This window comes from Tauraco erythrolophus, chromosome 7, assembly GCF_009769465.1.
Source record: "Tauraco erythrolophus isolate bTauEry1 chromosome 7, bTauEry1.pri, whole genome shotgun sequence".
Taxonomy (NCBI): Eukaryota; Metazoa; Chordata; class Aves; order Musophagiformes; family Musophagidae; genus Tauraco; species Tauraco erythrolophus.
The window spans coordinates 46,095,307-46,122,943 of NC_141471.1; the positions used below are offsets into that span (position 1 = coordinate 46,095,307).

At 37.1% G+C, this 27,637-nt stretch overlaps 1 protein-coding gene across 2 annotated transcripts in view; it reads left to right on the top strand.

The window, feature by feature from the left end:
• STT3B (STT3 oligosaccharyltransferase complex catalytic subunit B) overlaps positions 1-26,293 on the top strand; it is a 51,723-nt gene extending 25,430 nt beyond the window's left edge. For both annotated transcript variants that reach the window (XM_086614615.1, XM_086614616.1), the window contains 13 exons: positions 400-465; positions 4,013-4,112; positions 8,687-8,785; positions 10,381-10,527; positions 13,207-13,255; positions 14,883-15,037; positions 16,770-16,981; positions 17,856-18,043; positions 18,538-18,709; positions 20,715-20,888; positions 21,947-22,060; positions 23,130-23,342; positions 25,347-26,293. In XM_086614615.1, coding sequence (XP_086470741.1) covers positions 400-465; positions 4,013-4,112; positions 8,687-8,785; positions 10,381-10,527; positions 13,207-13,255; positions 14,883-15,037; positions 16,770-16,981; positions 17,856-18,043; positions 18,538-18,709; positions 20,715-20,888; positions 21,947-22,060; positions 23,130-23,342; positions 25,347-25,427 — 1,770 coding nt within the window. In that variant the 3' untranslated portion in view covers positions 25,428-26,293. The remainder of the gene's footprint in view (positions 1-399; positions 466-4,012; positions 4,113-8,686; positions 8,786-10,380; positions 10,528-13,206; positions 13,256-14,882; positions 15,038-16,769; positions 16,982-17,855; positions 18,044-18,537; positions 18,710-20,714; positions 20,889-21,946; positions 22,061-23,129; positions 23,343-25,346) is intronic.
• Positions 26,294-27,637: the final 1,344 nt, after the last annotated feature.

Below are 27,637 nucleotides of genomic sequence, written 5' to 3' on the forward strand. Positions count from 1 at the left end.
TTCAAAATTACAGAATAGCTCTTTTATCTATAATTGCAAAGTTGGATCTGATGCCAGCCAAAGTCAGCCATCGATAGTCTACACTTAGAATTATGAAGTAGTCTAATGTCTCCGAGAATGTAGCGTAGAGGTGTTGCAACTACTTTTCTACCTCAGATCATGAAGCAGAGAGTTGCATTGCATCCTGCCTCTGTTGTAACTAGAGAGATAGGTATAAGCTGTTTGGTGTATGAATGAATTGGACAAATGGTTTGGTTTTATGGACATCAGTTCAGAAGCATACAAATATAAGTTGATACGTGCTGAAGTTCTCGACAGCTGTTTTCAAATGAAATTTTGGATTGTTTTTGTTTGTCCAGTATTTGTTTGTAATTCATAAATCCTTGGTTACTTTTAAAGGTGAAGTCTGTGAAAACTGGGTCGGTTTTTTGGACAATCTGCTGCTGTCTATCCTACTTTTACATGGTAAGCTTTTTATATCGCTAATAGCTAAGCTATTTGAGTAGGGCTTACATAACCCATATATTGACGAAGAGCAGAAGGAGATTTTAATCTTTGTTGAAGCCATAATATAAAATTATTGCTTCATATTGCTATTAAAACCTTAAATATATGAGTAAAAAGACGTAATAAATATTTTGAAATTTAAAGTATTTAAATAAACTCAATGAAAACAATTGTTTGAAAAACTTTACTTACAAATTTATCCTATGCTGTGAATGTGTACTCTGATTCAGTGGGAATTTTGTTTTGGTGCAGGTAAATTAAGGTGGAATTTTGATATTCATGTGTCTGTGCCATTATTACTAAAATGCAATAGTAATATTTAAAATTTATGAGAAAAGTTACACTTACATAACTTAGAAAGCTATTTCTTTGGATATAATTATGCCATAAAGTAAAGCTTACCACCAGAACTGCTGAATGAATTCAATGTCAGATTAAACAGTCATAAAGTGTGTTTTCATTCTTGATCTAGGAAGATGGAGGCTATTGTGGAGATGGTCCTAAGGGCTAACAGGGGAAAACAGTAGTAAAATTCAGGAGATAAAACTAATAGCAAAATTGAGAGAACTGATTTCCCTCCACCTCCATCTTCTGAAACCTTAGACTTGAGGAATTTTCCTATATGAATCAGTCAAAGGTCTTTTTTTCACCTGATAAACTTTTTTTTTTTTTGTGGCTATATGAAAAATAAATTAGCCTCAAAACAGCCAGTGGTGGGACAGTCAGGCTAATTGCTTGGTATTGGTGAAGACTGAGGTCTCAGATATTGCTTTTTTACAGTCAGGTAGCTAGGCTTGCAAGAAAAAGGAACTTATGAACTGATTTGCATGACTTAATTTAAAGTACAAGGTTAATTCAGAGTTTATCTGGATGCTGCCTGATTTTCCTCTAGCTTTAATATTCGTTGGGTTTTCTGGGAGATTTTCGCAGTTAATACAGCAAATAATAGCTCTGCATATGTCGCCAAAGAGGATAGCTATCTCCTGTTAAGAGTACATTTATTTCCTCCCTCATTTCTCCTCCTTTTTGCCAAGTCATTAAATAAACAGCCACTTCTATACCTGGCGTTGCTGTTTATATAGCATTACAGTGAAGAGATCCTGTAGGTTTGGTGTAAACTTACGCAAAATTGGACAAGTAAGATTTTGAATTATTATATTTATATACCACAGTTTTGTGCCAGTTTATTGGCAAGATCCTCTAAAAGTGCTGTTCATAAATATGCCGATAACAAATATAATACTTTTAAAATTTTACTGCTGAAAAATCACACAATAACAAGTTCTTCCCATCTTAATCTGACTAGTGTCTTGATCTGTGGGATTTTACGAGAGGGAGGGGATGTGATCTAGAGTGTGCATGGTGATAAAATGTATGGAATAAATGTCATCATCATGACATTCAATCCTTGAATATAAATTAATGTTTTTTTCTTTTTATTTTCAAGTGCTGTCAACTAGTGAAAGGTTAAGATTTGTCCATTCCTTAGCCTCAGTGATTAGATGATAGAATTTTATTGGTACCTACTTTATCCCTGGTGGTGGCTTCCATATATTATATTTCCCTTTGGGAAAGAGCTTTGTTAAGATGCCCTTCTAGATGTTTCGCTTGGATAAATTTTTAGGACAGAGCATGATTGTACTATTTGTTATATAATATTAATATAAACATATAATTTGACTTTCTCTGATGGAATTAGTTATGTTTTCAGTGTAAGCTGAAAATTAAATCACAATTTTGAGGTAGTAAGAGTCAATCCGTGGTGGGGAGTTTGAGGAACAGATCCTTGAAAGAGAAATGGGTACTGCATGAGCTGACAGAAATCTTTCTTGATACCTAAATCTGCTTAAAATACATACCTAACTCACTGTGGTAATTTGACTCATTGTATTCCATAATGAGAAGAGTTTTTTCCTTGCATTTATATTTTTAGCATTTATTTGACTTTAGCAACTTCTGCTTCAAATAGCTTTATATGACAAGGAGGTAAAATAGAACAAAGCTTTACATTGAAGCAAACCTTGTAGGAGTAAAAGCATGTTTCCATTCTTTTTGCCAATCTATGAGGGTGCCTCAGTTTTGTTGGAAAAGTTCCAAAGTGCATCTTCCGTTCAGTATAGTCTTCAGTGCTTAGATTTTGTTTAATATTTTAATTAGATAATTAGACATGCACGTCTTTGGTCCATACAAAGCTACCTGCTTCATTCAAACGTTTCCATAAATATGACAGTGTCCTAATTGCACATTTGTTCTCATTCTGTTCTGTCTTACTTGTGTTCACATAATATTTTCTCTCAATTAATAAACTTGCCTGTGAAAACCATGATACTTCATGCTAGTAATTTGGCAATAACGATAATATGAAACAAGTTTCTAGGAAATTTAGAAGATTTCTATTTTGGTTGTTTCATATTGTCTGAATCAGTTACACCAAATTGTGAAACGCTGGGTTTTATATTATTAGTGTCAAAAAACAGTACTTGGCCTCATCCTTATTTTAGAATCTGTTCTATAGAACATAGTCATTTGGGTTTCTTTTTGGATTCTAGAGCTTTAAAAATACCTGCATGAATCTTATCCCTAAAGTACAATTAAAGTGAAAACCACATTAGCTAGCCCATTCTAAAAATGAAGATCTAGGGTGCATATGGGAGAAGTCTAGACTGGAATTTGACAAGAGGGCATGTGTTAAAATACAGATTGTCTACTCAACATTAGCCCTTCTAAATATGTTAGAAATGTAGATAACACATTGTAATGATGGCTCATTAAATCTTTATCTAAAGCAGCAATCAGTGATATATTGATACCATTGTAGTGTTTCAGTTCTAAGTACATCATACTAGTGCTTCTCAAGTGCTCCTGTTACTACAGGTTTGCAGTTTCCCTGGTGTTGTTGTGCACCATTCCACAGTGCTCAGCCCTGCTTCTCTGTGCATCCGCCCCCTTCCTTTGTTTCTTTCCTTACACTGCAGCCTGCTTTGACTACTCTGCTGTAGGAGTTCTACTCCCAGAGGTGTACCTTGCTCCCTTTCTCCTCTCTGGCTGGAGATGCTCTTCCCTGTCCCCACCAAAAAGTGCAGAGCGTGGTGCTAAATTTTTTTTGTCAGAATTCTGGATCCTACATGGGAGTCCTACTACTGCCTTGTGCTGCAGCCTTCACCATACATAAAAGCCCCCAGCATCACATTCTTGTTTGTCAGCATGACCAGATTAGCTTGGGATGAGGAGGAGGTATAGGAAGGATGGCCTTGAAAATGCACCAGCCCATTTAACAAGTCTTTAATACTTTGATATGGAGGGGGTGTGTGTTTTGTTGGGGTTTTTCCTTTTTTGATAATTAATATTGTGAAAGATTCTGGTGGTATTACTAGTAATTCTGACTGCTTGTCTAGGTGGGGTTTGTGTTTTCATGTTAGACCATCAGGATATATACATCCAGCACTGGCTATCCTAAGAATTGGCAGATATTTTCAGATCTAATTTCCTCTTCCATTTCTCTTAGGTCTCTGCATGGGGTGGTTATGTTTTCATCATCAACCTTATTCCACTGCATGTGTTTGTTCTATTGCTGATGCAGAGATACAGCAGAAGGGTCTACATAGGTAAGTTTTGTTCATTGAACAGTCATTCTCAAATACCTAATCATGAGATACAAAATTGATTATACTGATGTGTTTTGTATCAAGTGAGAATTAAGTAATTGCATATCAGGTTGCATTTTATTAATTTGATTATTGATTATAGTCAGTTCTTTTCCACAACATGGAAATAAAGAGTTAAAACATAGTCACACTTCCAAAATTTCATCTATGTAGCTGCTAATTTTTTTTTCCTTTCTAGTGCATTGAAAAAAAAAAAAAAAAAGATTAGATGGTTTGATATTTGTGGAATCCTTTTAATATATATTTTTAATATATATTATGTATATGTCTGTAATAATGTTTCATATTTTTATCTTTTCCTAGTATGTTAAACAATTGCTATTTTTAAAAAGTTGTGCAGCAGAAAGTATACAAACATATAGTATATTGTGACATATATGGGAAAAGACATAGGGAATTTTAAGCAGTCATGTGTATTTTATATAACCTAGACTAAAAAGTAGTGTAAGAATCTGTCCACTCCATGTGAATACTTAAGATTTTATTGGGTTAATGGGTCAGCCTTCCTTCCTGTTTCAGGAATGTGTGAATAGTAATCTAAAGAGACTAACTTTTTAATTGATTTGCCTGACATTTAAATACTCTGTAAACTGTTTTTACAGAGACTTTACCAGTTAAATCAGTTGGGCATGGTGTTGGTGTGTGAATGAAATAAATAATAAGCAATTCAGGTATTCAAAGGTTTATAAGTTAGGACATTTTTGACTCCCTAATGAGAAATCTTTATGATAGTTTGAGAACATAATATGAGTTGGAGGTGTAATATCACAGAATGTTTCTTTTTTTTTTTTACCCATTTTAATACTGTTTTATCTTTGTATTTTTAATTATTTTAATGCTTTTTTTAGTGCCTGATAGAGAAATATATATATTTATATATATATTTAAACCATTACATACTACATTATTTACTCAAGTTCAGTTTTGTATTTTTGTTTCCAAAACTATAAATATTGGTCTTATGCTTCTTTGTTTATCTATTTATGTAATTCAGAAGTGGAAAGTCTTTTAAAAAAAAGAAATAAAAAGCTCTAACTGACCTTTAATTTTTAATGTTAGTGTTACTTAACTTTTTCATTAACTACTTCTTCATAACTTAAGGGGAAAGGAGTTGTTCTTGTTTGCTTTTAAAATTATTTTATCAAATATTTTCATTTTCCAATTTCTGTGAGTTAGGCAACAGAGAATTAAATCTACTAATTATAAAATCCTCAAGCGATGTGGTAACCAGAAACAGTAAAGAAAAAGTACTCTCACTTTTTCAGCGTTCAATGAACTAGTCTGTGAACTCGTCTGGGGACAATAGCACTGCAGGTTCATGTGAATTGAAGGTTTTGGCAGACGTTTGTTTTGCACATAGGTACAGTGTCTTGAGCTGTTATTGCCCTTCAGCTGAGAGGGAGATGTGCTTCAGCAGAGGTGTCAGAATGAAGCTGTGAGTGCTGCTCTACTGTTTCATTGCAACTGGTGGCTTAATTTGAGCTTTCATGGAAAGCCTCACACACAGAGAAGTCTGTATTTGCATTAGTATGTGATTTCTAGGTTTGTTTAACGGGATGTTTTTGTAAAACACATCAGAATGTTCAAGCACTTCTAGACAGAAATTAGGTGTGCTTCGCTTCCAAACTATTCAGATAGGGACAAGAGTTTACAAAAGCTCATTGAAGTAGGGAGAATAATGATAGTTTTGGAGTTTCTGTCATATGCAGTTGCTAGTGTGCCTGCAGCAGTCTCATCATTCTCAAAAAACTACCAGTCTGCAGCTAAAACTCTTGTATCAGCTGACAGTAGCTAGTAAAATCTGCATCCATTTTACTATTACTGAGAATTTTGGGGTTTTTAATCTCTATATCAGTTGCTTAATTCTATTTTAAGCTAGTGTGAGCCTAACTTTTGTACCAGATGAATGTTTAGTCTAACATAATAACATAAATGTAGAGAAAAATATATGGTAGCAAGTTTTTAAAAATAGTGATGTTTTCCTAGTATGTATTTTTCATATGACTACTCATACACCAAAGAAGAGGTTAATGGAACATGATCTGATATGCCTGGCAGTGTAATTCAGAATCATTTAATAAGTAAACGTTTCCCAGAACGTGAATTTTTTGCCAATTTTAAAATATTTTATGACTTGCAGGCAGATGAATTGATCAGCCAGATAACTTCTGACCCAGTTGGCATCAATGGTGATCCCACTACCTACATTACCTACATTTGAAAGCTTAAGCTTTGCTTTTTCTTTTCTTTTTTCTTTTTTATTTTTTTTTTCTTGACAGTCGTCTGTGTCTTTCATTTAATATCTTACTAGCTAAATAATTAAGAACAAGTGCTTACAATTCCAGTGTATTAGCAGCACTTATACAGGTAAAAACCTCTTTTTTCAGGTATAGGAACCATTGATATTATTTTATATTATTGTACTAGTAGTTTCTGTTTCAGTTTATCATATATTTAAAATGTAAATGGTTTTATATTGGTACCAATATAGATTTAAGCCATGCTTGCACACTTTAGAGACTTGCTAATTTTCACTTCAATCTGTATTATTTTTTTTCTGTACAATTTTTCAGTTCTGTATACTTTTCAAAATATTTAATGTCAAAAACAAGCATCTTCAAGAATTTAAAACTTAATTTCAATAATTCCTTGGTTTATGTATTGGATTTTATAATTTAAATAGCAAGCAGACATATATTTATATCAACTAATTCAGTATTCTGAAACTTTAGATGATTAGTGTTTATTTCTGGTGATTATAGTCCATTAATTGAAAGTACGTGGCCCTGTATTTGATTGTACTCTCTGGAGAAGTTCTTCAGTAGGTTCTTCCTGTATTTGTGCAGTGTACAGCCACTAAGATTGTTTGTAAAATGAGTTTTTCGACAGTAGGTCAGAAGTTTTTGTTCTTGACCTGGTCACAGTTGTTACCATGAGAGTAGCCTGCAGGAATCAAAATCAATTTCATATTTTTGCAAAGACTGTGCATGCAGTAGAATGTAAAGGAACATGGAAAGTTTGTGATGATACATCACCTTGAGGTATCTGTAAGTTCCTACAAAAATTCTCCTGCTGTGTAAATTGCCAAGTTTTTTTTTAATGCCAGGCAGAGATATGCGATAGCTGTTTGAAAGAAGTGGAAATAAGGGATGAGGGAGTGGATAGAAAATGGAACAGTTACAAGATTAGGCTTAAAAATGATGATTTACACTGGTTTAACAAATGTGAAATATAATGATTTATGCCAATCATTGAACTTCCACAGGATGGCAGTGTTGTAACACTTTCATGGTTTGGTAAATGATTTATGTTGTAGTGAGTCCTTCAAAAATTGAGCTTCCTACAGCAATACCGTATTTCAATGACGTAAGAGAGAATAGATCAGTAGGTAGGCCAAGTAGTGCAATACAGGTGCTTGAAAGAACACACCAGAGAAGGCAGCAAGTGGTTGGAAGTACCATCACAGCCACTTCTGTGACTCTTGGAAAGCATACAGTACCCTGGGGGCATAATCCCCCAGTGAGACCACACAGGTGCTATGGAAACAATACTACTGGTAAATGATGCGCTCCCAAACCTGTTCTCATGGAGGTTAGTGAAGGATTGTATGAGAACAGAGATCTCCTCATAAGATAGAGGCCATAACAAAGACAGTGTTTATGATTTGTAGGAATGTTTAAAAATCTGGGAGATAGATTATTGCTCTTTGCCACTAAAGGAACAAAGCTTCATTTGGACTTTAAGTTGGCTGGTTACTTGAAACGTAATCAGGCTCATGGCTGTTCTGAGTTGGTATTTCTCTCTTCCTGTCCCCACTCTTCACCCTGGAATACTGAGGACCAAAACTGTCAAAATAAAGTATATGACTCTTAGTGCATACATAATAATAATTCATATTATAAATACTAATATTAATGATGTTCTTGGCCTCTACTCTCTGGGGGTTATGAGTCCCTATGGTTGATATAGATCTATTAATGCATGTGATTAATTTTTAATTCTATTGCTTTTCAGTTTCTAGTGTTAAAAAAAAAAACAAGCATGCCTTTCTGCATTTCCTACATAGGTAGTGGACTGTTAAATATTTTGCTGTGTTGAGGTCTGCTCCTTTCAATTTCTCCTCCTATAGAAGTCTTCTTTTGTCACTTGTTGTCTGAGAGCTCTTCCCCCATCCATGACTTGCAAAAAGAAGATGGGAAAAGAAAACTATTTCCAAGCTAGAGCATCTTAGGTAGATGGTTTATTTTCCTAGGAGAAGAAAAAACTACTATTAGGAACAGCAATACTTTGCTACTTCCTCTAAAATTGGATGCAATAGGCAGGTTTATTCTAGTCAAAGGAGACAAAAGTAATTAGGATGGCTGAACTATTTAGAATGATACGGGTCTGTTTCAGTGTCACTGAAGTTGGGAGACGGATGGACTCTACTATGGAACCAATGCTTTTTGAAATGTTTGTATTTATTTTCTTCCCACCTGTCTCTTCCTCCCCTCTCCTCACTCTTTTTTTCCTAGCATATAGCACTTTCTACATTGTGGGGTTAATATTATCGATGCAGATACCTTTTGTGGGATTTCAGCCGATTAGAACAAGTGAACACATGGCAGCTGCAGGTAAGAAAATTAAATGTCTGCTTCCAAACAGCCCGCTTAGCACAAGAAAACCTCAAATCCTTGCGGCTTTATTTCCTTGTATTAGAAAGAACACATACTAACAAACTAAATTGTTGAAGAAAAAGAGCTACAATTTAGTGTCTGTAGGGAAGTTTTCCTTCCAATTGACACATTATCCTTCTTTGTGTGAGTTAATGGAGGTAAAATGCCTTCATAACACTGGATCAGTTAGGCATTCTGACAAGCACTTATTTCACACATTGATAATCTCTACTGTTTTGTAATATAATGTTGCCTTCAAGCAATGTGCAATTGAAACATTCCTTATTGGTAAACACAGTTTTTACTGAGGAATTCGGTTTTAGAGTTGATAGTCTTCTGTAATTTTTCCAAAGCGGGTTAAATACAAATGACTTAAATTACTAATCAGGACGCTGATTTTTAAATAACTGATTTCAATCTTGTTTGATTCTTTTTATTTCTTTAAAGTGAGTTGATTTTTCAGTAGTTGTTGACAGTCAGACATCATGATTTCTTGACAACAATAACCTCTACTAAGACTGACAGGTTTACATTTAACTGCATACACTGTTTGTGTGATACAGTTTAGTTTGTTTTAGATATATCAGATTTTTTATTATGTGTAGTCACTTATCAAAATGTATTTGGGACAGCAGTTGGAATATCATTAAAATTTACCAGAAGAATAGAGATATTTTTTTTCTCAACAATCTGAATATAATGGAAAGAGTAGAGATTATCCAACCACATTTTTCATCTGAAGAATTTTACATTTATTTCATTAATGTCTTTCTCTAGAAGTTCAGAACTAGTGAATGTCAACATTGTGCACCTCAAATTTATTGTGAAATTGAAAAAAGATCCTACACTTGAGTTCTATTTTCTTCTGTCAGCTACCAGTGAATTTTCCCTTTTGAATGGGCTAATCATTGGATTGATCTGATTTTATACATTGAAATGAATAACAGAAAAAATCATGTCCAAGTTTTAGTTTAATCTCAAACAATCAACAGCCTTTTTGAGGGTGTGGGATGCAGTGCATTCCGGTGTTCAACACTAGCTTTATGTAATTCAGTTGTCTGTATCACCTAATGCTTGGGTTTGTGGGTTTTTTTCTTTCATTAAATCCTCCTGTTTTGTTCAGTAGCTTAATTTCTACATTAGCCCTGTTTCTATGTTGCCTGGGGTCTATGTCTTAATTTTTCACCAGGTCTAGGTATGTTAACCTGTGTTTTTGTCATGTCAATGCCATCTAGTTTTCAGGTGATTCTCTCTCTTACCCCAGTTTAATTTGGGAGCGAAGAGGCAGTGGGTATAGGAGCTCTTGATATAATAAGCAAAGAATGTTCTGGAGAGTATTTTCTCTCATTGCAAGTTTCTGTCATTGCAAAAAAGTATCATCCCTGTTAAGTATCAAGGGCTGTTTGTCAGAAAGTGATTTTATACTAGTTTTTAGATGTAAGAGTGTACCTTACATTTATTTTTCTAATTCAAACATAGCCAAAGTATGCCAATTACTTTAACAGCTGTTACTGCTTTTAAGCATTTAAACGAAAACTTTCTTCTTTTTTTAGGTGTTTTTGCACTGCTGCAGGCATATGCATTTTTGCAGTATCTGAGAGACAGATTAACAAAGCAAGAATTTCAGACACTGTTCTTCTTGGGTGTCTCATTAGCTGCCGGTGTTGTGTTCCTGAGTGTCATCTATTTGACATACACAGGTAAATAAATGTGAAACTAGCTTACCTTTGTAGCCAGTAAACCAGATGATCAACATTTGGTTTAATCTAAAGCAGTTGTGGCAATGTCACAGCAAGCCAGTGCCCATGTTGCTCTATATTTCTGTGTGTTGGAATTCACTGTGCTTTCTGGGCTGCATTTGTAGCATCATTCCAATCTTTCGGGTTTACCCACAGTCCACGTAATGATGTAAGAAGTCAGACTGGATGAGGAACATAACTATAGCCAAAGTGCGCTATGAAGATACGTACAGCTAATCTGTTCCGAATAGCATTGATAGGTCAAGGTCAGATTGCTTACTTTTTGAAATACTTGAATCTGATTTCTGCGTGACTGGAATTAGTCTGTAAATTCTACTCTACTTCTGTGGTTCAGCCTCCAGTCTTCAGGGCAGTTCTATCCAATCTCACAAAAACAAGCTTGAGTTTGCTTGGTTGCCATCCCCAGGTGGCTCACTGCTGTCTTCTGATGCCATGATATACTTCCTTTGTGATCTAATACCATACTTCCTTCCTCCGATGAAGAAAAAGCAATCTTATTTTCCTAGCTAAATATATTTTATCCATGCAAAAATTGATTTTTGCTTGGTTTAAATTGCATGATCTTAATACCTCAAATACAGTTCTGTTTTGTCAGAGTTTTATTTTGGAAAAAACCTTTTGTGAGACTTAAATTGTTTTTAGTTTAACCAACTTCTTTGTTGTTCTTCTTTTTAGCAATGTTTCTGGCATAAATTTTTTTCGTATCAGTTGTTTAACATTTTGGACTGCTTAATAGCAGTTTTATTTTTGTTAATACTGATACCATGATTCCAAAAGAATGCTTAGCGTCTCTGTTTAAAAATTTTATGAAATTTGATGGTTTATGATTTCCTTTTCGCTACATATAAGCAGGTCTTATTAATACTTAGCAAAAATTTTCAGACTGGCTTATCAAAACAAAATTCAGCTTCTAATCTCAGTGTGCAGCAAAGTATGTCTTATGTTAAGTTCTTAGGAAGTGTTGATTTCAACTTCTGGAATTCACTGATCAGCATCCCTGTACCCAGGTAGAACAAACCTCATTCCCTCAGCTTCTGGTATGCTGTGTGATCTGGGATCCTGACCATGTCACGGCACTCTGATCCCCCTCTCTCTTCTTAATAATCCTTTTGCAAAAGGGTGCCCACATCTGGAGCCTGTATCCCAGGTGCAGCACCTGGAAGAAGGAGTTTGAGCTTCTGGATTGAACTCCTGCCTGCCGTAAGGCATGTCAGCCACTCTTTTCAGTTTAGCATGGTTCACTGTTTTGGCCTCTGGGATATTTTTACTTTTTACTAGCCACCAGCTGGACTCTGAACCACTGAGTACTACTTTGAGCTTGTCAGTACAGCCAATTTTCAACCTGTCGAAGAGTCTGTTTGTCCAGCCAGTTCTTCTTCAGCTTATAAATGAGAAATGAGGAAAATGGTTCAAAAAGCATTTAATACTGTATTTCAGGGGGCTGTGCTCCATGATCTTTTCAGGGACTCAGGTTACTGCCCTGTAGTTTCCTGCATAATTCCTTCTTGCCTTTCCTAGACATGTAGCATTAACCGTTTTCCAGGTGCCAGAGGCCTCCCTTATCACCCTGATGAAGATGCTGGGTGATGCATATTGGCCAACTTTCCAACACCCTCAGGTGAATGCCATCTAATCCTCATGTTTTGTGTACATCCAGAGGAGACCATTACCGGTAGTTCCCCATCTGCTGGTAGCTCCTTCTTGTGCATGCAGTGATTTGGGAGCAAGCTTTACATCTGAAGACTGAAGGGAAAAATATATCTTGTTGTAGAACATTAACCACAATATTTAAATGTCTAAACTAGATATTAAACTAAAACTTTCAGTCAAGTTAATCTGATATTGAATATCAGATTGAGGGAAGACTTACTGTGTCATGCACAAAGACTTGGGTAATAAATAACAGGATTTAACTTTCTCCTATTTCAATGTGTCTGTCTGTCTTCAGAGGGAGCTGAAACAGTTGCAAGGAAAGTGGAAGTAAAACTTAAGAAGAATCTTACTAATAACTTTTAATAATAATTTTTATCTTTCATCTAATAATGATACTGTTTCTTTTCATCTTATGATATTCAAGTATCTAAAGGCTTTGTTTTAAAAAATAATATGTAAGACTTATCAGCATGTCTAGTAGCAGTTTTTATATTCCATGTCATGTAGATCCATCAGTGGAGAAACAATAGGAAACCAGTATTCCGTTGAGTATTGGTGTTTTGGCTATAGATCATTCCCAGTTTCCTGCTCAGGCATGTCAGAAAAATTAAATTCTTTCTTATAAATTATGTTTTCTTTTTCTTATACTTCTTTACAGAGTATAGGTTGTTATCTGTCATGTTATTTGAGAAATATTTTATTTATTATTGCATTCTTTGACTTTTGGAGGTGTGTGTGTCTTGATACTCGGTGAGTACAACGCAATCTTGTAAGAGAGTGTTCTTCTAAAACTAGCTTCATGGTTGATAGACTTTATAGCCTGCCTAATGCAGTAGGTCTGGTTCACATATATTACAAGTTCAATGAAATTTGTTTGGTTTTGTGCTATCATTTGAGGGAGTAGAAAAATTATTGGATTTAAATACCTAGGCAGTAAAAGGTTTTTTTTCCTCTTCTCTTTTTCAGGTTATATTGCTCCTTGGAGTGGCAGATTTTATTCATTGTGGGACACTGGGTAAGTAAGGATAAAGGATATAAGGATTTAGATATCAATAGCATTCTACTGAAAACTAATAATCTTTTGCTCTCCTCATCCTCAAATCCATTTAGTATTCCAGTCAAGGAGAAAACAGTAGGCTTTAATCAGTTACCAAAAGAGAGCATTTTTATTACTATTTCCTGATCTTTGCAACCATCTCATTAATTTTTGCGTTAAATTTCTTGCTTCTTTGGAAGTCTTTGAATATGTCATGGTGTGTTTTTCTACATGAAATTGTAGTGCTTCTCAGCATAAAATAACCCAAAGTTGTACCAACACTCGAGGACACATTTAAAAAATTACAAAGAGCCTTAAACTTACGCTATTTTCATTGTGTAACATTGCACAACATTGCACAATATCACAAAGATGTTGCAGATATGATCTTGCATGTTGCCTGTTAATTATGTTCATACGTCCGTTTTGTGTATGCAGATGTCTACTCTGAACAATTCTAGCTTATTCATGTGTGTTTTCATGGGTAAAAACCCAAGTTAGTTAATATTTTGGTTTAGTTAACCTTTAAAAAATCCAATGTTGGATTCTTTAGCCAGCCAGGAGAATAGGAATAAAACTCAAGATATTTTTCTCAGATAAATGTATTTAAGGTGAAATACAATTAGTAGGTTTTTTTTAAGATCAAAAGCAGGGATAAGAGAACTTGAAACTTTTGCAGTTCAGGTTTTTTCAGGCTCCAAAGTCCAGTTCATACAGGACTCTGTACCAACTCTGTAATAAATGTAGTAGAATAGATGTCAGTAAAGAAGCCTCAGCTTTATTTGAAGAACATATATATGTTGTTCTTTGCCTTTGAAGTAGTCTATGTATATAAAGCATTAAACTTTTGAGGGCTTGTCTACATTAGAAAATCATCTTGTGTTAAAACACACAATGCAGTTTTGAATGAGAACTATATCTCAGTGAAGAAAAGGACGTATGTTTGATACCTCGCCATTCAGTCACGTAGCAGCCCAGATTAGGTCCTGTATGCACGGCTTCCTTTAATGCAGAGCACAATTTTGTCCTTCTCTGCACTGAGTGTTTGACATGTTGTTTAGCTGACGTGTATTTCCAAGTGTAGACAAGGCCTGATTTTATTTCAGCATCTAAAAGAACGTGAGGGCATCAGTAACCGGTCTAGTATTTAATACTGTAACTTTCTGTACTAAGAAAATTAAAGTATTCTGTGTAGAGGGGAGTTTTTGAAATAGTGTTGGAAATCTAGAAAATTTACTGGCGTGCATGATTATCTCTTCAAAATGTAATGGTGGGGCTTCCATAGCTGTGTGTGTTCATTTTTATGATTTTTGGCTTCATATTTAGATGTAGTAAAACAAAACATTCATAATTTTCATTCTTTTAATTAGTATAGAAATAATCCTTTATATTGGTGTTTTAAATAACTCTATACACCAAATACTTCCTAAATGCAGTAAGACTTGGAGACTTCTTTGGTATAAAAGTTTCATCAGATTTCTGCTGAATAGAGCACTTGCCATTTTAAATTGAAATGCTTCCTGTGAATTTTAGAATTCCTAATGTTTGCAAGTTTTAATGATTTTCTCTTTTCAAAATAATTTGAACTGAATTTTTTTTAAAAAAGGTATGCGAAAATTCACATCCCGATCATTGCCTCTGTGTCTGAGCATCAGCCTACAACATGGGTTTCCTTCTTTTTTGATCTGCATATTCTCGTGTGTACTTTCCCAGCAGGGCTGTGGTTCTGTATCAAAAACATCAATGATGAAAGAGTCTTTGGTAAGAGAAAATATTTAAAAATTGTTTTTAAAAATCTTGTCTTCAACTTGATTCTATTTTGGTTTTGTGTACTCAAAGCTAGTATATAGCTTGTTCTAAAAAAGGTTTAAAAGTTACGTGTTTAAAGATGATATTTACAAGTTGCCTGCACCCAGCAGCTTTTAAACCATTTATAAAAATGCAGAGATTGGGGAAATGGTGATGGAGTATCGTCCCAAGAGATGGGATTGAAATATTTGTCCATGTGGTTCTGTCCTGTGGCTGGAGTTGCACGCTCTTCCACATGCTGGTCTTGCAAACCACGCGTGGGGGCACAGTTCCACAGTACAGGTCAGCCAGATGAACAGCTCAGTGCAAAGGAAAGTCCCTTCTCCAGGCAGCCTGCAAGGCAACCGACCCTTCCCTGGGTGTCTGGCACTCATCCCATCACAGATGATTCAAAATGCCTTTTCTTTCCAAATTTTCTGCTATTCTAGTGAACGGAATTACTTGCTGTGGAACAAGTGTTAGATAAGACACAAGCCGAAGTGGAGGTGTGAGGTCTCCCTATGTCAGTGACAACAAATCTGTACAAAGCTGTACTGTGAAAGCAGACTTTTAAGGTTGCAAATGAGGCTTGCAAGGATGTAATCTGAAGTTGCAGCCCATATGGAGGAGTAAAGATCACTCAGGTCTTGGGCTTTTACCGGGACGGGAGGCTCCAGACCAACATAGCTGCCTCTTAGGATTACCTCAGAGGTGTGTGGGCACTGGGAACACGTGTTAAATTCAGTGGCTCTGGGGTCTTCTGTGCTCTGGCTTACAACGAGTCCTTGTCAAGACCAGTGCTGGGCAACTCGCTTTCAGCCTCCTACTGCTGCATCATCCATTTAAGTCAGCATAGAGAGACCTGTGAGTGAGAACGGAGAGCCGTACTACTTTACCGCAAAGTAGAAAATATTTGTGATGTATCCTGATAAATCACTGTCCATTCATGCTTTCCATGGCAAACCTTTCACAAAAATGTTAAACTGTAGCAGACAAGGAATAACCACTATTACTTGAACAATAGATGTTCCTAAACAGTATATACAGGTTTGTTTGGGCTTTTTGCCTTCTAAGAAAAGTGTTCTGAATATTCCTCACTATTCTGAAAATCTCATTTGTTTTTTTTTTGGGGGTGGGAGGTAGTGGAGATAATACTGTTCAGGAAAACTTGCTTCAGAATAGGGCTCACAATATCATAGCATTTGTATGGAATTATAATGTAGACAAGCCCCCAATTTGTCCACAGATATCTCTAACTTAAATTAAAATTTGATATTTACGTGAAATTCTAACACTTCCTTTTGCTTTTTCAGTTTCAATAACTTGTTTGGCCTAGAGCTGTTTGACCTTTTTAATCAAATGAAGCTCCTGTGTTATTCCAGTAGTATTTTTGGTGTGTGATATTAAATTTCACTAATAATGTATCTTCTGACACATTATTAATGCATATGAAAATGGGGTTGTGTTATTGTTAACAGTTGTTAAGATGAACTTCAGGAAGGGTTTGAGACTGAAAAGGGATAAATATTAATTGAAGTGTGTCTCTGTAAATTAAAAAGCATTGAAATGCAAAATGCACACTCAAGTCTTTATACGCACAGATGCTCAACCCACTTCCAGAAGTAGTTTTATGGAGAGCATGGATATGTGCAGTCAGAGCGAGTGCTATTTTCTAAATGTCATCAGTAGATTTATTTCCCTGCAGTTGCTCTGTACGCCATCAGCGCCGTTTACTTTGCTGGTGTGATGGTTCGACTGATGCTCACCTTGACTCCAGTGGTCTGTATGCTGTCTGCAATTGCTTTCTCCAATGTCTTTGAGCGTTATTTGGGGGATGATATGAAGAGGGAAAATCCACCAATAGAGGACAGCAGTGATGAGGATGACAAAAGGAACCCTGGCAACCTGTATGATAAGGTGAGGGGAGGCACCAAAAGTTAGGAGTCAGTAAAAAGCTTATTTTTACTATTTTATTTTTTTTTCCTTTTGGTCAGAATATTTTAAATGCCACTAGAGGTCTGAATCACTAGCATTGAACTTTAGAACAAGTACTGATGTTCCCCAATAAGGTGTAACTGATGTCCTGAAAAAAAAAAAATCCATGTCAGTGTGGAAGTGGTTCCTTGTAGTTTTCTCGGTGATGAGCCTTTAACCTAAAGGGAAGGGTACCCTGTTGACCCAGCTTTCTATGGAAGCGATGGCAGACAGTTGCTCGCTCTCCTTAACCGCTTAGAGCAGTTCTGTGCCACTGAATGCCTCCATGTTTCCATCTTGTATTTCCTCTAAGATGTGGTGAAATTAAAGAATAATATATTTTATAGAAAAATATTTCTAGACATAAACCTGCATGCTCTCTTCATCGTGAAGGAGATACTGTTAGGTACTGGGTTTTTTTATCTCTTAGGCTTAGTTACACTGACCCTGGCAATGCATGAAACTTGGGTTTCCCCCTTTTCCTCAAGGAAAATACCTGTGCCTTTCTCTTTTCCACCCTGCCTTATAAAAGGGCATCATCATACTGAGACAAACCAAAGATGTGTAATGCATCGACCCTCACATAATAGTTGGGGTTTTTTTTTCTTCTGAAAGAGGCTTTCAAGGAATCATCCATTGTTCCAAGTTGCTGGACTGTCAAAATATTCTTGTGCATACTTAGTTATATGCTACAACTTGGACTAGCTTTATAGTATCTCGTAGCATTTATGGGGTGCATGTGGTGAAGAAAAAGGCATGGGTTCCATTGTCAGGGGTGATAAAAGTTGCTGTAACTGATGTCTTTGTGTTCGTTTAGGCAGGCAAAGTGAGAAAACATGTATCTGAACAGGAAAAAACTGAAGAAGGACTAGGTCCCAATATCAAAAACATTGTTACTATGCTGATGCTCATGTTGTTGATGATGTTTGCTGTCCACTGCACCTGGGTAACTAGCAACGCGTACTCCAGCCCCAGCGTTGTTCTCGCTTCCTATAACCATGATGGGTAAGTAAGGTCTACAGGTCTGAAAATAATTAAAGGGCAAAGGCTTTTCCACTTCCTTTGCGTTACAATTTGCTATACCTTCTTTTAATCACTTCTAATTATATTAAGGCAGAATTGTCACGTGAATAAAAAATTCTTAATACTCTAATTTTCAAAAAGATACAAGATTTTATGAAATATTTAATGTAAATATGTAAAGATAATCCCATCCAAAGCCAGTAAAGATTATGATTTTAACAATGAAGTTTTTGAGTCAATTGGGAAAACTTGTTTATGAATATATAAAATGCGTTTAGTCACATCTTCAGAAGCAGTTCAGCTTCTGGCCATTCAGCTGTTGGTGGATTCAGACTTACAACTGTTGGTGACTGAAGCCCTCAAAGGGACCTGAATGGATCAGAAAACCCTTATTCGTGAGCCCGGATTTATCATAGTGCAGTTTGTTTGTTGCTGGTGTTTGTACTGATGTGACTAAAAGGAACTCTGTTTTCCAGCACTCGGAATATCTTAGATGACTTCAGAGAAGCTTACTACTGGCTGAGACAAAACACAGACGAGCACGCCAGAGTGATGTCGTGGTGGGACTACGGTTATCAGATAGCGGGAATGGCTAACCGGACAACCTTGGTTGATAACAATACTTGGAACAACAGCCACATAGCCCTGGTAAGGGTGGCAATTTTCTATGGAGTAACAATGCCAAAATGTTTACATTGCAGTAGAGTATGAAATTGTAAATATCTGTTGGTGGAGAGTATGATATTAAGGAAAAAGTTTATGAATAGCAATGGAGTTGCTGCAGATTTTGACAGGATTCTGTCTTCTCAAATTTGCAACTGGACAAAACATTTGTACATTTAATTTCTTTCTCTTGTGAGGAATAAGTTTAAGATGTGTGCCTGTGCACAAAGGCATTGCCTGTGGTTACAGGAGCACCACCCTCGGCAACTTAAACTTCTTTTCAGAAACAAAAGAATGCTCTGTGTTGTAGTTGGGTTGCAGTCTCCCTGGGGGCTGCGTAATGACAGCCAGCCATCACGCAGGGGCCGCTTCTTCGTGGAAGACCTGTGTCATACTGAGCGGGCAGAACAGGGGAGGGGCTTTAGGAACATGTTGGGACAGTTTCTTGTCCTGTGTCAGTACCTGCTACAGCAGTTGGACCAGATCTGCAGACAAGCAGTGTTCAAAATCAACAAATTAATCAAGCTGTGCTTTGAGCATACAAAGTCCTGAAAAAATGCGTATTGGGGAAGGGAGGAATCCTATGGACGTGCTTTTGACAGGGGCAGGGAACTCACATCAGCCAAAAGCAAGCTTGGAAAATTGTACTGTTGATGCTAATCCCAGTCAACAAGCCTTCCCGTGTACAAAGGCACTTTTATTGAGATGGGTGACCTGACAGCATTAGTGTGTTTTAGATGGACGGTCAGCTCGGATAGCTCTGTCTGCCTGCCTCTTCTACCAGAGGTGGAAGTGCAGATACTGCACCTAAACCAACAGATCCCTGCAGGACAAGGCACGTCAGGCGACGAGAGAGACCGTGGGAGCCATCTGGATTGCATAAGCACAGTAACTGTACACGTTACAGCAATTAGCAATGATGGGTTTTAATAAAGAATTTTCTCCAGCGTGACTGCTGGCGCTGTCAGGTCCCGTTCGGAATGAGCACTCCATAAAGGGGAGCCAAGCAATAAACACGTGCTATGGCGGATACCTGCGCTTGGGCGCTAAATGAGGCGTGCCTCGGAGACACGGCCGCTGACTTCCGTCTGCACAGAAATGGAAATCTGCCAGATAGTTCACATGGATTAGGATAACGGCCACGAAGCTGAGGTTCTCGCTCTTTCTGACAGATTGCAGCCTAAGCTTAGCGGTTTCTAATGACGTTCTTAACTGCATGTACCGATTCGGATGCAGAATTACGTATGTTGTAGTTACTCCCTTTTGCTACAGCGAGATACTATTATGCCTGAAGTGCCAGACCTTCAATAGCAAATGGAACTACTGACCTGAGTGGATTCTTTAAGTGTGGGAAGTGACCAGTATGGAAGAGGTTCTGGATACAGCTTTAAAATTTTTTCAAGGCCAAAACTATGTTATAACTCCTCTAGAGGGTGTATCTATTCTGACGTTTTCTCGGCATAAACTTAACGTTGAATTCCACGCTGAGGGTGCCTGTGTGCTCCTGAGTACAATGCAGCATGGCTGCTTCATCAGTGAAGGACAGAGCTCAAGGAAAAAACAAAAACATCAACACAAAAAAACGCCAAGAAATTACTAACATTTCAAATAATTTATTCACTTTGTGTTGCGCCTAAAGCTTTGAAAATAATTTCTAATTAGGTATTTTCCGCAACACTAAGTTTTTGGCAATACAGCCATGACTTGTCTCTAAGTGCTACAAAAGGAAAACCCTTATTGCTAAATTTTATACTGGAAACACTTATTTCAACAGGCAGCACTCCTCTTACAGAGGAGAAAATACTTCCATTTAGGTTGGGCTTTTGAGTTTCTAAATAGACACAATGGGTTTTCTTTCTCTAGAATGAAAACGTGGGCCTTGGTTGGCAGGTGTATTTATTTTTGGGCTTTGGTGTGGCAGGAGATTGATTTGTGGATCTGTTCAACGGGCAGCTGTGCAGATATTTAAGGTATTTTTGTGCCGATACAGGTGGGAAAGGCAATGTCATCAAATGAGTCGGCAGCATACGAGATCATGAGAAGCCTGGATGTGGATTATGTTTTGATTATTTTTGGTGGTGTGATTGGCTACTCTGGTGATGATATTAATAAGTTCTTGTGGATGGTGAGAATAGCAGAGGGGGAACATCCCAAAGATATTCGGGTAAGTGGAAACATACACAGGAAAACGGAAGCATTCTTGGCTGAATACTGTATTTCTGTATGTTCATCTGGACTGTTTTGGTTTTTTTTTTTAACTTTTATTTATGTTGTTGCTTTTCTGGTAGTGCTTATTACAGTGGAGGGAAATCTCCACTATTTACTGTAATTTTATCTGAAAAATGTGTTATGGGTTGTTTTCGTAGAACAGTAGGAGTGCAGAGGCCTGTAGGCCAGTTTCTTTCAATATTTATGGTTTTGAAAGGTCAGTAACCTCAAAAGCTTTTCACTTTTTTGGCATGATACTAAAAGTACAGGATATCTTTTGTAATTCTTGCGTGTGTGTGTCTCACTATGCACCATCCTGCTTTAAAAAAGTAGAAGTGTTCAGACTGTTTAAATGGTTGGCATTACAAACGTCTTCAAACTCAGTAATAGTAGAAAACAAGTTAAAGTGTTAATATTGACTTATGTAGAGTTTAAGTTATTCAAACATCTCAGAGATTGCAGAAGTCTGTAGTAATATTTGCTTAAGCCTAACAGAAACCTCTAGATATTGAGCACAGGCTTAAAGGGAGTAGTCCGTGTATGTAGTTTCATCTTGTACTGGAGATGAAAATGGCAGGAATTTTTTGTTTAAACAGTGTGCATATATGAAGCTTATAGTAACATTGCAGACCTTGTATATCAACAGAACAGTGCTTTTCACCTTTCTGAAGAACAATTTTTTACAGATGCCCAACCAACTTTCATATTTTGAGATCAGTCTTCCGGTAACTGCTTCCTGTGAAGTGACAAAACTTGTACCAGCACAATAATATGGATTTAGGAAGATTAGTCCTTTGGGATCTGGGTTACAAACTACCTGCTTATAACTATTTTGCCTTCAATGAGCACCCTCATTTTCTGTTTTAAGACTAGCTTAAATCAGCTTTTAAACTGTAAAATTCTGTGGATTCTGCATTGAAGGTGTTTTTTTTGGTGTGGAGAAGGGAATGGGAAATGACCTTAAATAGTAGTTTAGTTTATATTGACTCTTTGTGTCTTCTTTTATTTTAAAAGGAAAGTGATTACTTTACCCCTCAGGGAGAGTTCCGGGTAGACAAGGCAGGTTCTCCAACTTTGCTGAACTGCCTCATGTATAAAATGTCCTATTACAGATTTGGAGAGATGCAGGTTAGTGCTACAGCTTACACTGAATCTTAATTGAAATGTGAGAAAACAAATGTTATTTTGATGTATTTTCCGTCTTTTAGATTGAGTGTTGCTTGTAGTAGCAGAATGGGAGGTAAGAGCCAGCTTTACAAATTAAAACACATCTAGGCATGTTGTACTCTTTATAACCTTTAGAAAAAAGTGTTTCTGCTGCTAACCTGCTCTTGCACTCGGCTTTCTGCTGTCCTTTACTTTGCCCCAGACGAGCATCTTAATTCCATTAATGCAGTGCGCTTGCTGAAGCATTAACTGTTATGTTGTGGAGAGCTTTAGATTTGTTTTTTTTAATAGCAACACAGAAGTGTAACTGTTAATCGACTATTTAATATCCATCAGAAACGATCTGGTTTCTATCCAAGTCACATCAGGGTATTAAACAACATGGCACTTATGTAATAGGGGCATAATTCTCAGCGAGAGTTGTCACTCCCCTTTGGGACCATCACGTGTATGTATGGAGCTAAATCTGCCTCGTTTGCTTTTTTTTTTTTTTTTTTTTTTCCCCTGTTCTTCCCTTTGCTGCCAGGGGCCCTTCATATCCTGATGTGTTAGCACAAGAAGCCTTTGTTCAGCTAAAACTGATGCCAGTGGATCTTATTTGTGACGTGGGGGTCAAATTTAACTGACAAACAGGAACTATTTCAGACTTGCGTGGAAAACAGTGAAAGCACAAATTGTCGCACTGTAGAAGCGAGAGCACAAGGGAGCAGCTATGCTAAAAGGCCACCACAGGTGCTGCACCCCAGACTTTCCCTTGAGTAGTTTCATCTCTGAATGCAGATGTGGTATCTCTATTGAGACATGAAGTGCCTTCTCCTAAAACATCTGTAGGAGTAAGAATCAATTTGTCTCCTCAATTATAAAAAGGAACCAAGAGTATCTTCTGTGTAGTAGTAACCAGTGCAAGACAAACGCTGTCCTTCGACTAGACCAGTTGAAAGCGTTGCCTTGTGGCATGAAGTGACGCAGTTTGCAGTGATAAGTGTTTTGGGTTTTGTCTCAAACTAATACACAACTTTAATTTTTGTAGCTGGATTTTCGGACACCCCCTGGATTCGATCGTACACGCAATGCGGAGATAGGCAACAAAGACATTAAATTTAAACATCTGGAGGAAGCCTTTACCTCAGAGCACTGGCTTGTTAGAATATACAAGGTGAAACAACTAGACAACAGAGAGACATTGGATCATAAACCTAGAGTAACCAACATTGTGCCGAAACAGAAGTATTTGTCAAAGAAGGTGGGTTCCCAGTGAAGTAACTGAGAGGGGTCAGGAGATGATGGCAGTTTCTTTTTAACAGTGAATCACGTAGCTGGTGAATTATGCATTTCCACTAGCCAGAATGTTACGGATACTGTTCATGTTAGTGTCCAATATCAGACCTGCCTGCTGGTAATAATTGTTAATTTACTGTCTGCTTAACTTAAAAGCATGTGAAGACACAAGGCTAGATTTTTTTTAGGCAGAATGCTAACTGGAAATAGAGTGTGTCACTGGCTGTTACAACTCTTAAGTCTTCATGTAACTGGAAGTATAATCTCTGAAGTACATCAACTCATGTTTCAGTATCTATGGCTCACTAAGAAAATAATGTGGAAGTTGCTTTCTGACTTTGTTTGAAAGTAGTGATGCCTAGAAGTTTAAAAATGGCGATTTTGTATTAAATAAATTAAATATGAAACTTTTGTTGACGGAACTTTAGTGTCTGGCTGCTTCCTGTTTGAAGTCATCTTCATGGTTTTAAAAGGGTTAGCTGTGGTGTGCTACTTCAGCCTATTAAGATGTGTTACCAGGGGAGCTGGGGAGAATCTTAGCAGCCCTGTCCTTCACAACATCTGTTTTCCACATATTCAAATAAGTCTTACAAAAGGAATTCCAGAATCCTGTCAGAAACACGTGTAACGCACTAAATTAGTGTAGGCTGTAAACTTACACTGCGTCATGGAAATACAAGTAAAGAATGTTAGAGGGTAAAGATGCTTATTTTTGTGATTTGATGCAAGTTCATAAAATAAGGCATTTGGGAGTTGTCACTGAAGCTAGACTTACCTTAAAAAGGAAATTATAAGCTTTATTGAGCCTATCATGCACTTACACTGTAACTTTTGATCTTAAGTGACAAGCAAGGCTGTATTTGTTAATGACAGACACATTGACCCCACTGAAGCTGTGCACATCTCTGTTCCCTGTCTAAAGATGGGATAAAAGTTGATGCAAATTCTGGTCCATTGCCAGCTCCCACAGCACAAGCAGGCTCTACTTCCCATTAAGAAACCCAAGGACCAGCAAAGAGCATGGGGGCCAATGTCTGAACTAGGATTTCTTAAATGTGTTCTGAAGGGCTCCTTCGTAGCCACAGGTTTCCAGCAGTGGCTTCCGTACTGGCAATTCAGTCCATCTCCTACCGCTCTTCCATGTTAGGATGACATTGCCCAAGCTCAGAGATGTAACATGTCTGAGTATCACAGATTAGTTTGTTTCTGTCTCACTTTATAATATTACTATTATTGTTACTAAAAGTTTATATTTAATTGACATCATAGAGCCTGCTGATGGGCACAGCACAGCGCAGCAAGTGTGGGCGCTGCTGACTTTCTAATGCGTTGTGGCAGGCATGGTGAACACACAATTCCAACTGCCATGAGCTAAAACTGTATTTATACACCTTTGGATTTAATATTACCTAAGACTAACATTAACGCTTCCCCCATTACTGCCTTTAAAAAAAAAACAACCTAAAATATGCTGATAAAGACACATGAGCAGAAAGCACTAACGGGCCTACAGACCAACAGCAGAGGATTAAAGACTAAAATGTGATTATCCAGTTTTTATTTTTGAAAAATGCTGCTTTGAGTAGGTATTACTGTTGATCACCTTGCTAACTTCTCAGAGAATTGAATAGTGCAAAAGATGCAAAAGGTCTTTCCAAGCAAAGCCAACTCTACTCCGCTTCTGCTCTTTTGGGCATATTAGAGCTTTATTACGTTGGTTCATATTCATTCTGGCTCAGCACAAGCTTTGAAACAACTCTACAGATCTGGTAGACAGGGCTTGCAAATGTTGGGCAGGAATTAACAATCCCAACTTTAAAACCAAGAACTGGATAATACCTAGATGAGGGTTTATTATCCTTAAGCTCTTTAAAATCAACCTAAAGATGAGGCATTGAAATGCACATCACTAAACCGCGGTCAAGCCTAAATCATTAACTAACACATTTTATTCTGTTTTTCTTTTTAGACCTCCAAAAGGAAGCGTGGCTACATTAAGAATAAACTAATTTTAAAGAAAGGCAAGAGACCCAACAGGAAGACAGTTTAAATACACTGTTATGATTGCTAATACGAAGCAGTTGTCCTTGAGATAACCAGTCTTTGCCTTTAGCTCAAGTCATGTTTCACAGCAACATGAGGGTACAGAACCATCATTGGTCCAGATTATTGTACAAAATTTTCAGGCAATGTCTGATTAAAAATATTGGCTTATTGAGAACAGCTGTTTTAGATTTGTAATGTGAAGCACGACAGAGCTGCTATCCAAGTCTAGCAGCGTTTTTTTTTTTTATTGGTACATATTATCCTTCAAATCCGCTGCGAATTTGGACTGACGGCACCAAAGAACCCTGCAATTTGGTCCTTGGCACATGCATACTTGTCAATCTTTTTTTGAAATCGCTGTTCAGCTGAGGAGCGGCAGTATGTAAACTGGAATGCTGAAATCTAAAAACTGTTTTCAACAACTGAGAGGAAGCAGAGCTCTCCGAAATTAAACTTGCAAAATAGGTTACTCCCATGATTATTTTTTCAATTATTTCTTTCAATGTCCTTTTACTCTTGCTGCAGGCTGGTTTTGATCTGGAGTGTAAGAAGCAAAGCTGCAGTTCTCACAAGAGCTGACAGGACAGAATAATTGGATGCTAGTTTAGGTTGGACAAGCTGCTTTTGTTTAACACGGGATTGCAGTATTGCTGCCTTACACTGTCATTTCGTAAGGTAGACAAGGCAAATCTTGCACACTGTAGATACAAGGGCTAAATTTGTATCCTGAAAAATCTGAAACGACAGTAATGAATGCTGTAGTAACGTACAACTGAGCATCACGTAGCAGCTGGTGCTTCAGAACAGAAATTAAACTATTTTAGGTAACTGTTTACATTGGTAAAGCAAGTATAGCCTGTTTAATGAGGGGGGGGAAAAAAAAAAAGGTTGACAGGTATACAAAACCCCTTTTCTGTGGCTATGGAAGGGAGAGGCTTTGCAGACCTCTTCCCCCCTCACTGCCTTATCGTGTGAGGGTCAAAGTCTTTCTGGTAATCTGTTTCTCTGCATTTTTATTTAGAGTGCTTAAATCAATTGAAGAAATTCCAGCTATAGTGCTATTTGCTTTGTCTGTCTTTTATACTGTTGGTTTTTTTAATAAAAAAAAGTGGTGAAAACTGTCAGATTAAATGCACTAAAATATAAATGGAGACTGAATGAACATGTTCACTTTCCAACTATAGGAAAACTTTATACAGACTTGAAAATTTTCTTTAATTAAAATGAAAGGATTTTGCAGTTTGTTTTCCTGCCACGGGCTGTAACTTTTTATAGAAACAAAACTTGCATCAGTGATTTGATGTAAAACGCAGAATAGTATGTACCTTTCACGAAGAAAATGTAAATTTACAGTGTTCTGTGAGAATGTTACTGCTGACTTCTTTCCCAAGGTGTAGAATATTTTTTTGATTTATGAACTCATTTTTGATGCCGATGGTTTATACAGACCAATACTACAGCTGCAACATTTTCACAAAGGTAATTAAATCTGGATTTCTGGGCCCCCCTGTCGTTTGGAGATTTCATTTTATTCTGTTGCTTTAAAGCTCAATGCAGACCAGTTGTTGACTGTAGGGGAAAATAAAGTTAATTCAAGTTTTGTGTTAAGGGTGTTGTGTCGGTTTTGTTGTGATTAAATTAATTTATCACCGGGACTATAAGCAACATGTTATCAAGTCATTCGCACTCTGTAATGCAGATGTGCTGACCTCATGAAGTTGCTGTAATGAAGCCACAGCAGCTACTTAACATCCTTCCAGCTTAAATTTGTTGAGCCGAACACAGGGCCTCTGCTGTGAGGAAATGAAGGTGGCTGCAGTATCTTCAGAGAACAGTAGCCCTCCTTCCCAAACACGTGTTGCAGTGAATCCTTCCAGCAGCTGAGCAGCTCTCCCACCAGCAGAAAGGGTGGTCATGTGACACGTAATTTATAATATCTTGCTTCTTCCAAGCAGATCTGCATCCTGCCCCCTCACCATTAGTAAGAAAGAAGCGATCTAACATTTGGAAGAACATCTGAAAGTCAGCAGAAGAGATGCTGCCGGTCAGCCTGTGGTTTGGCAGTAACTCAGGTTTGTTTTAAAAGGAGGAAACACAAGGTTGCCCTCACATCTTTAGTTTCTTTGCAGTTCTGTCAGATTGTTTTCCATCACAGCTGACAGTGTTCTCCTCAACAGAGCAGAAATAAGTGAATCCTGTCAACGTTTATAGCTT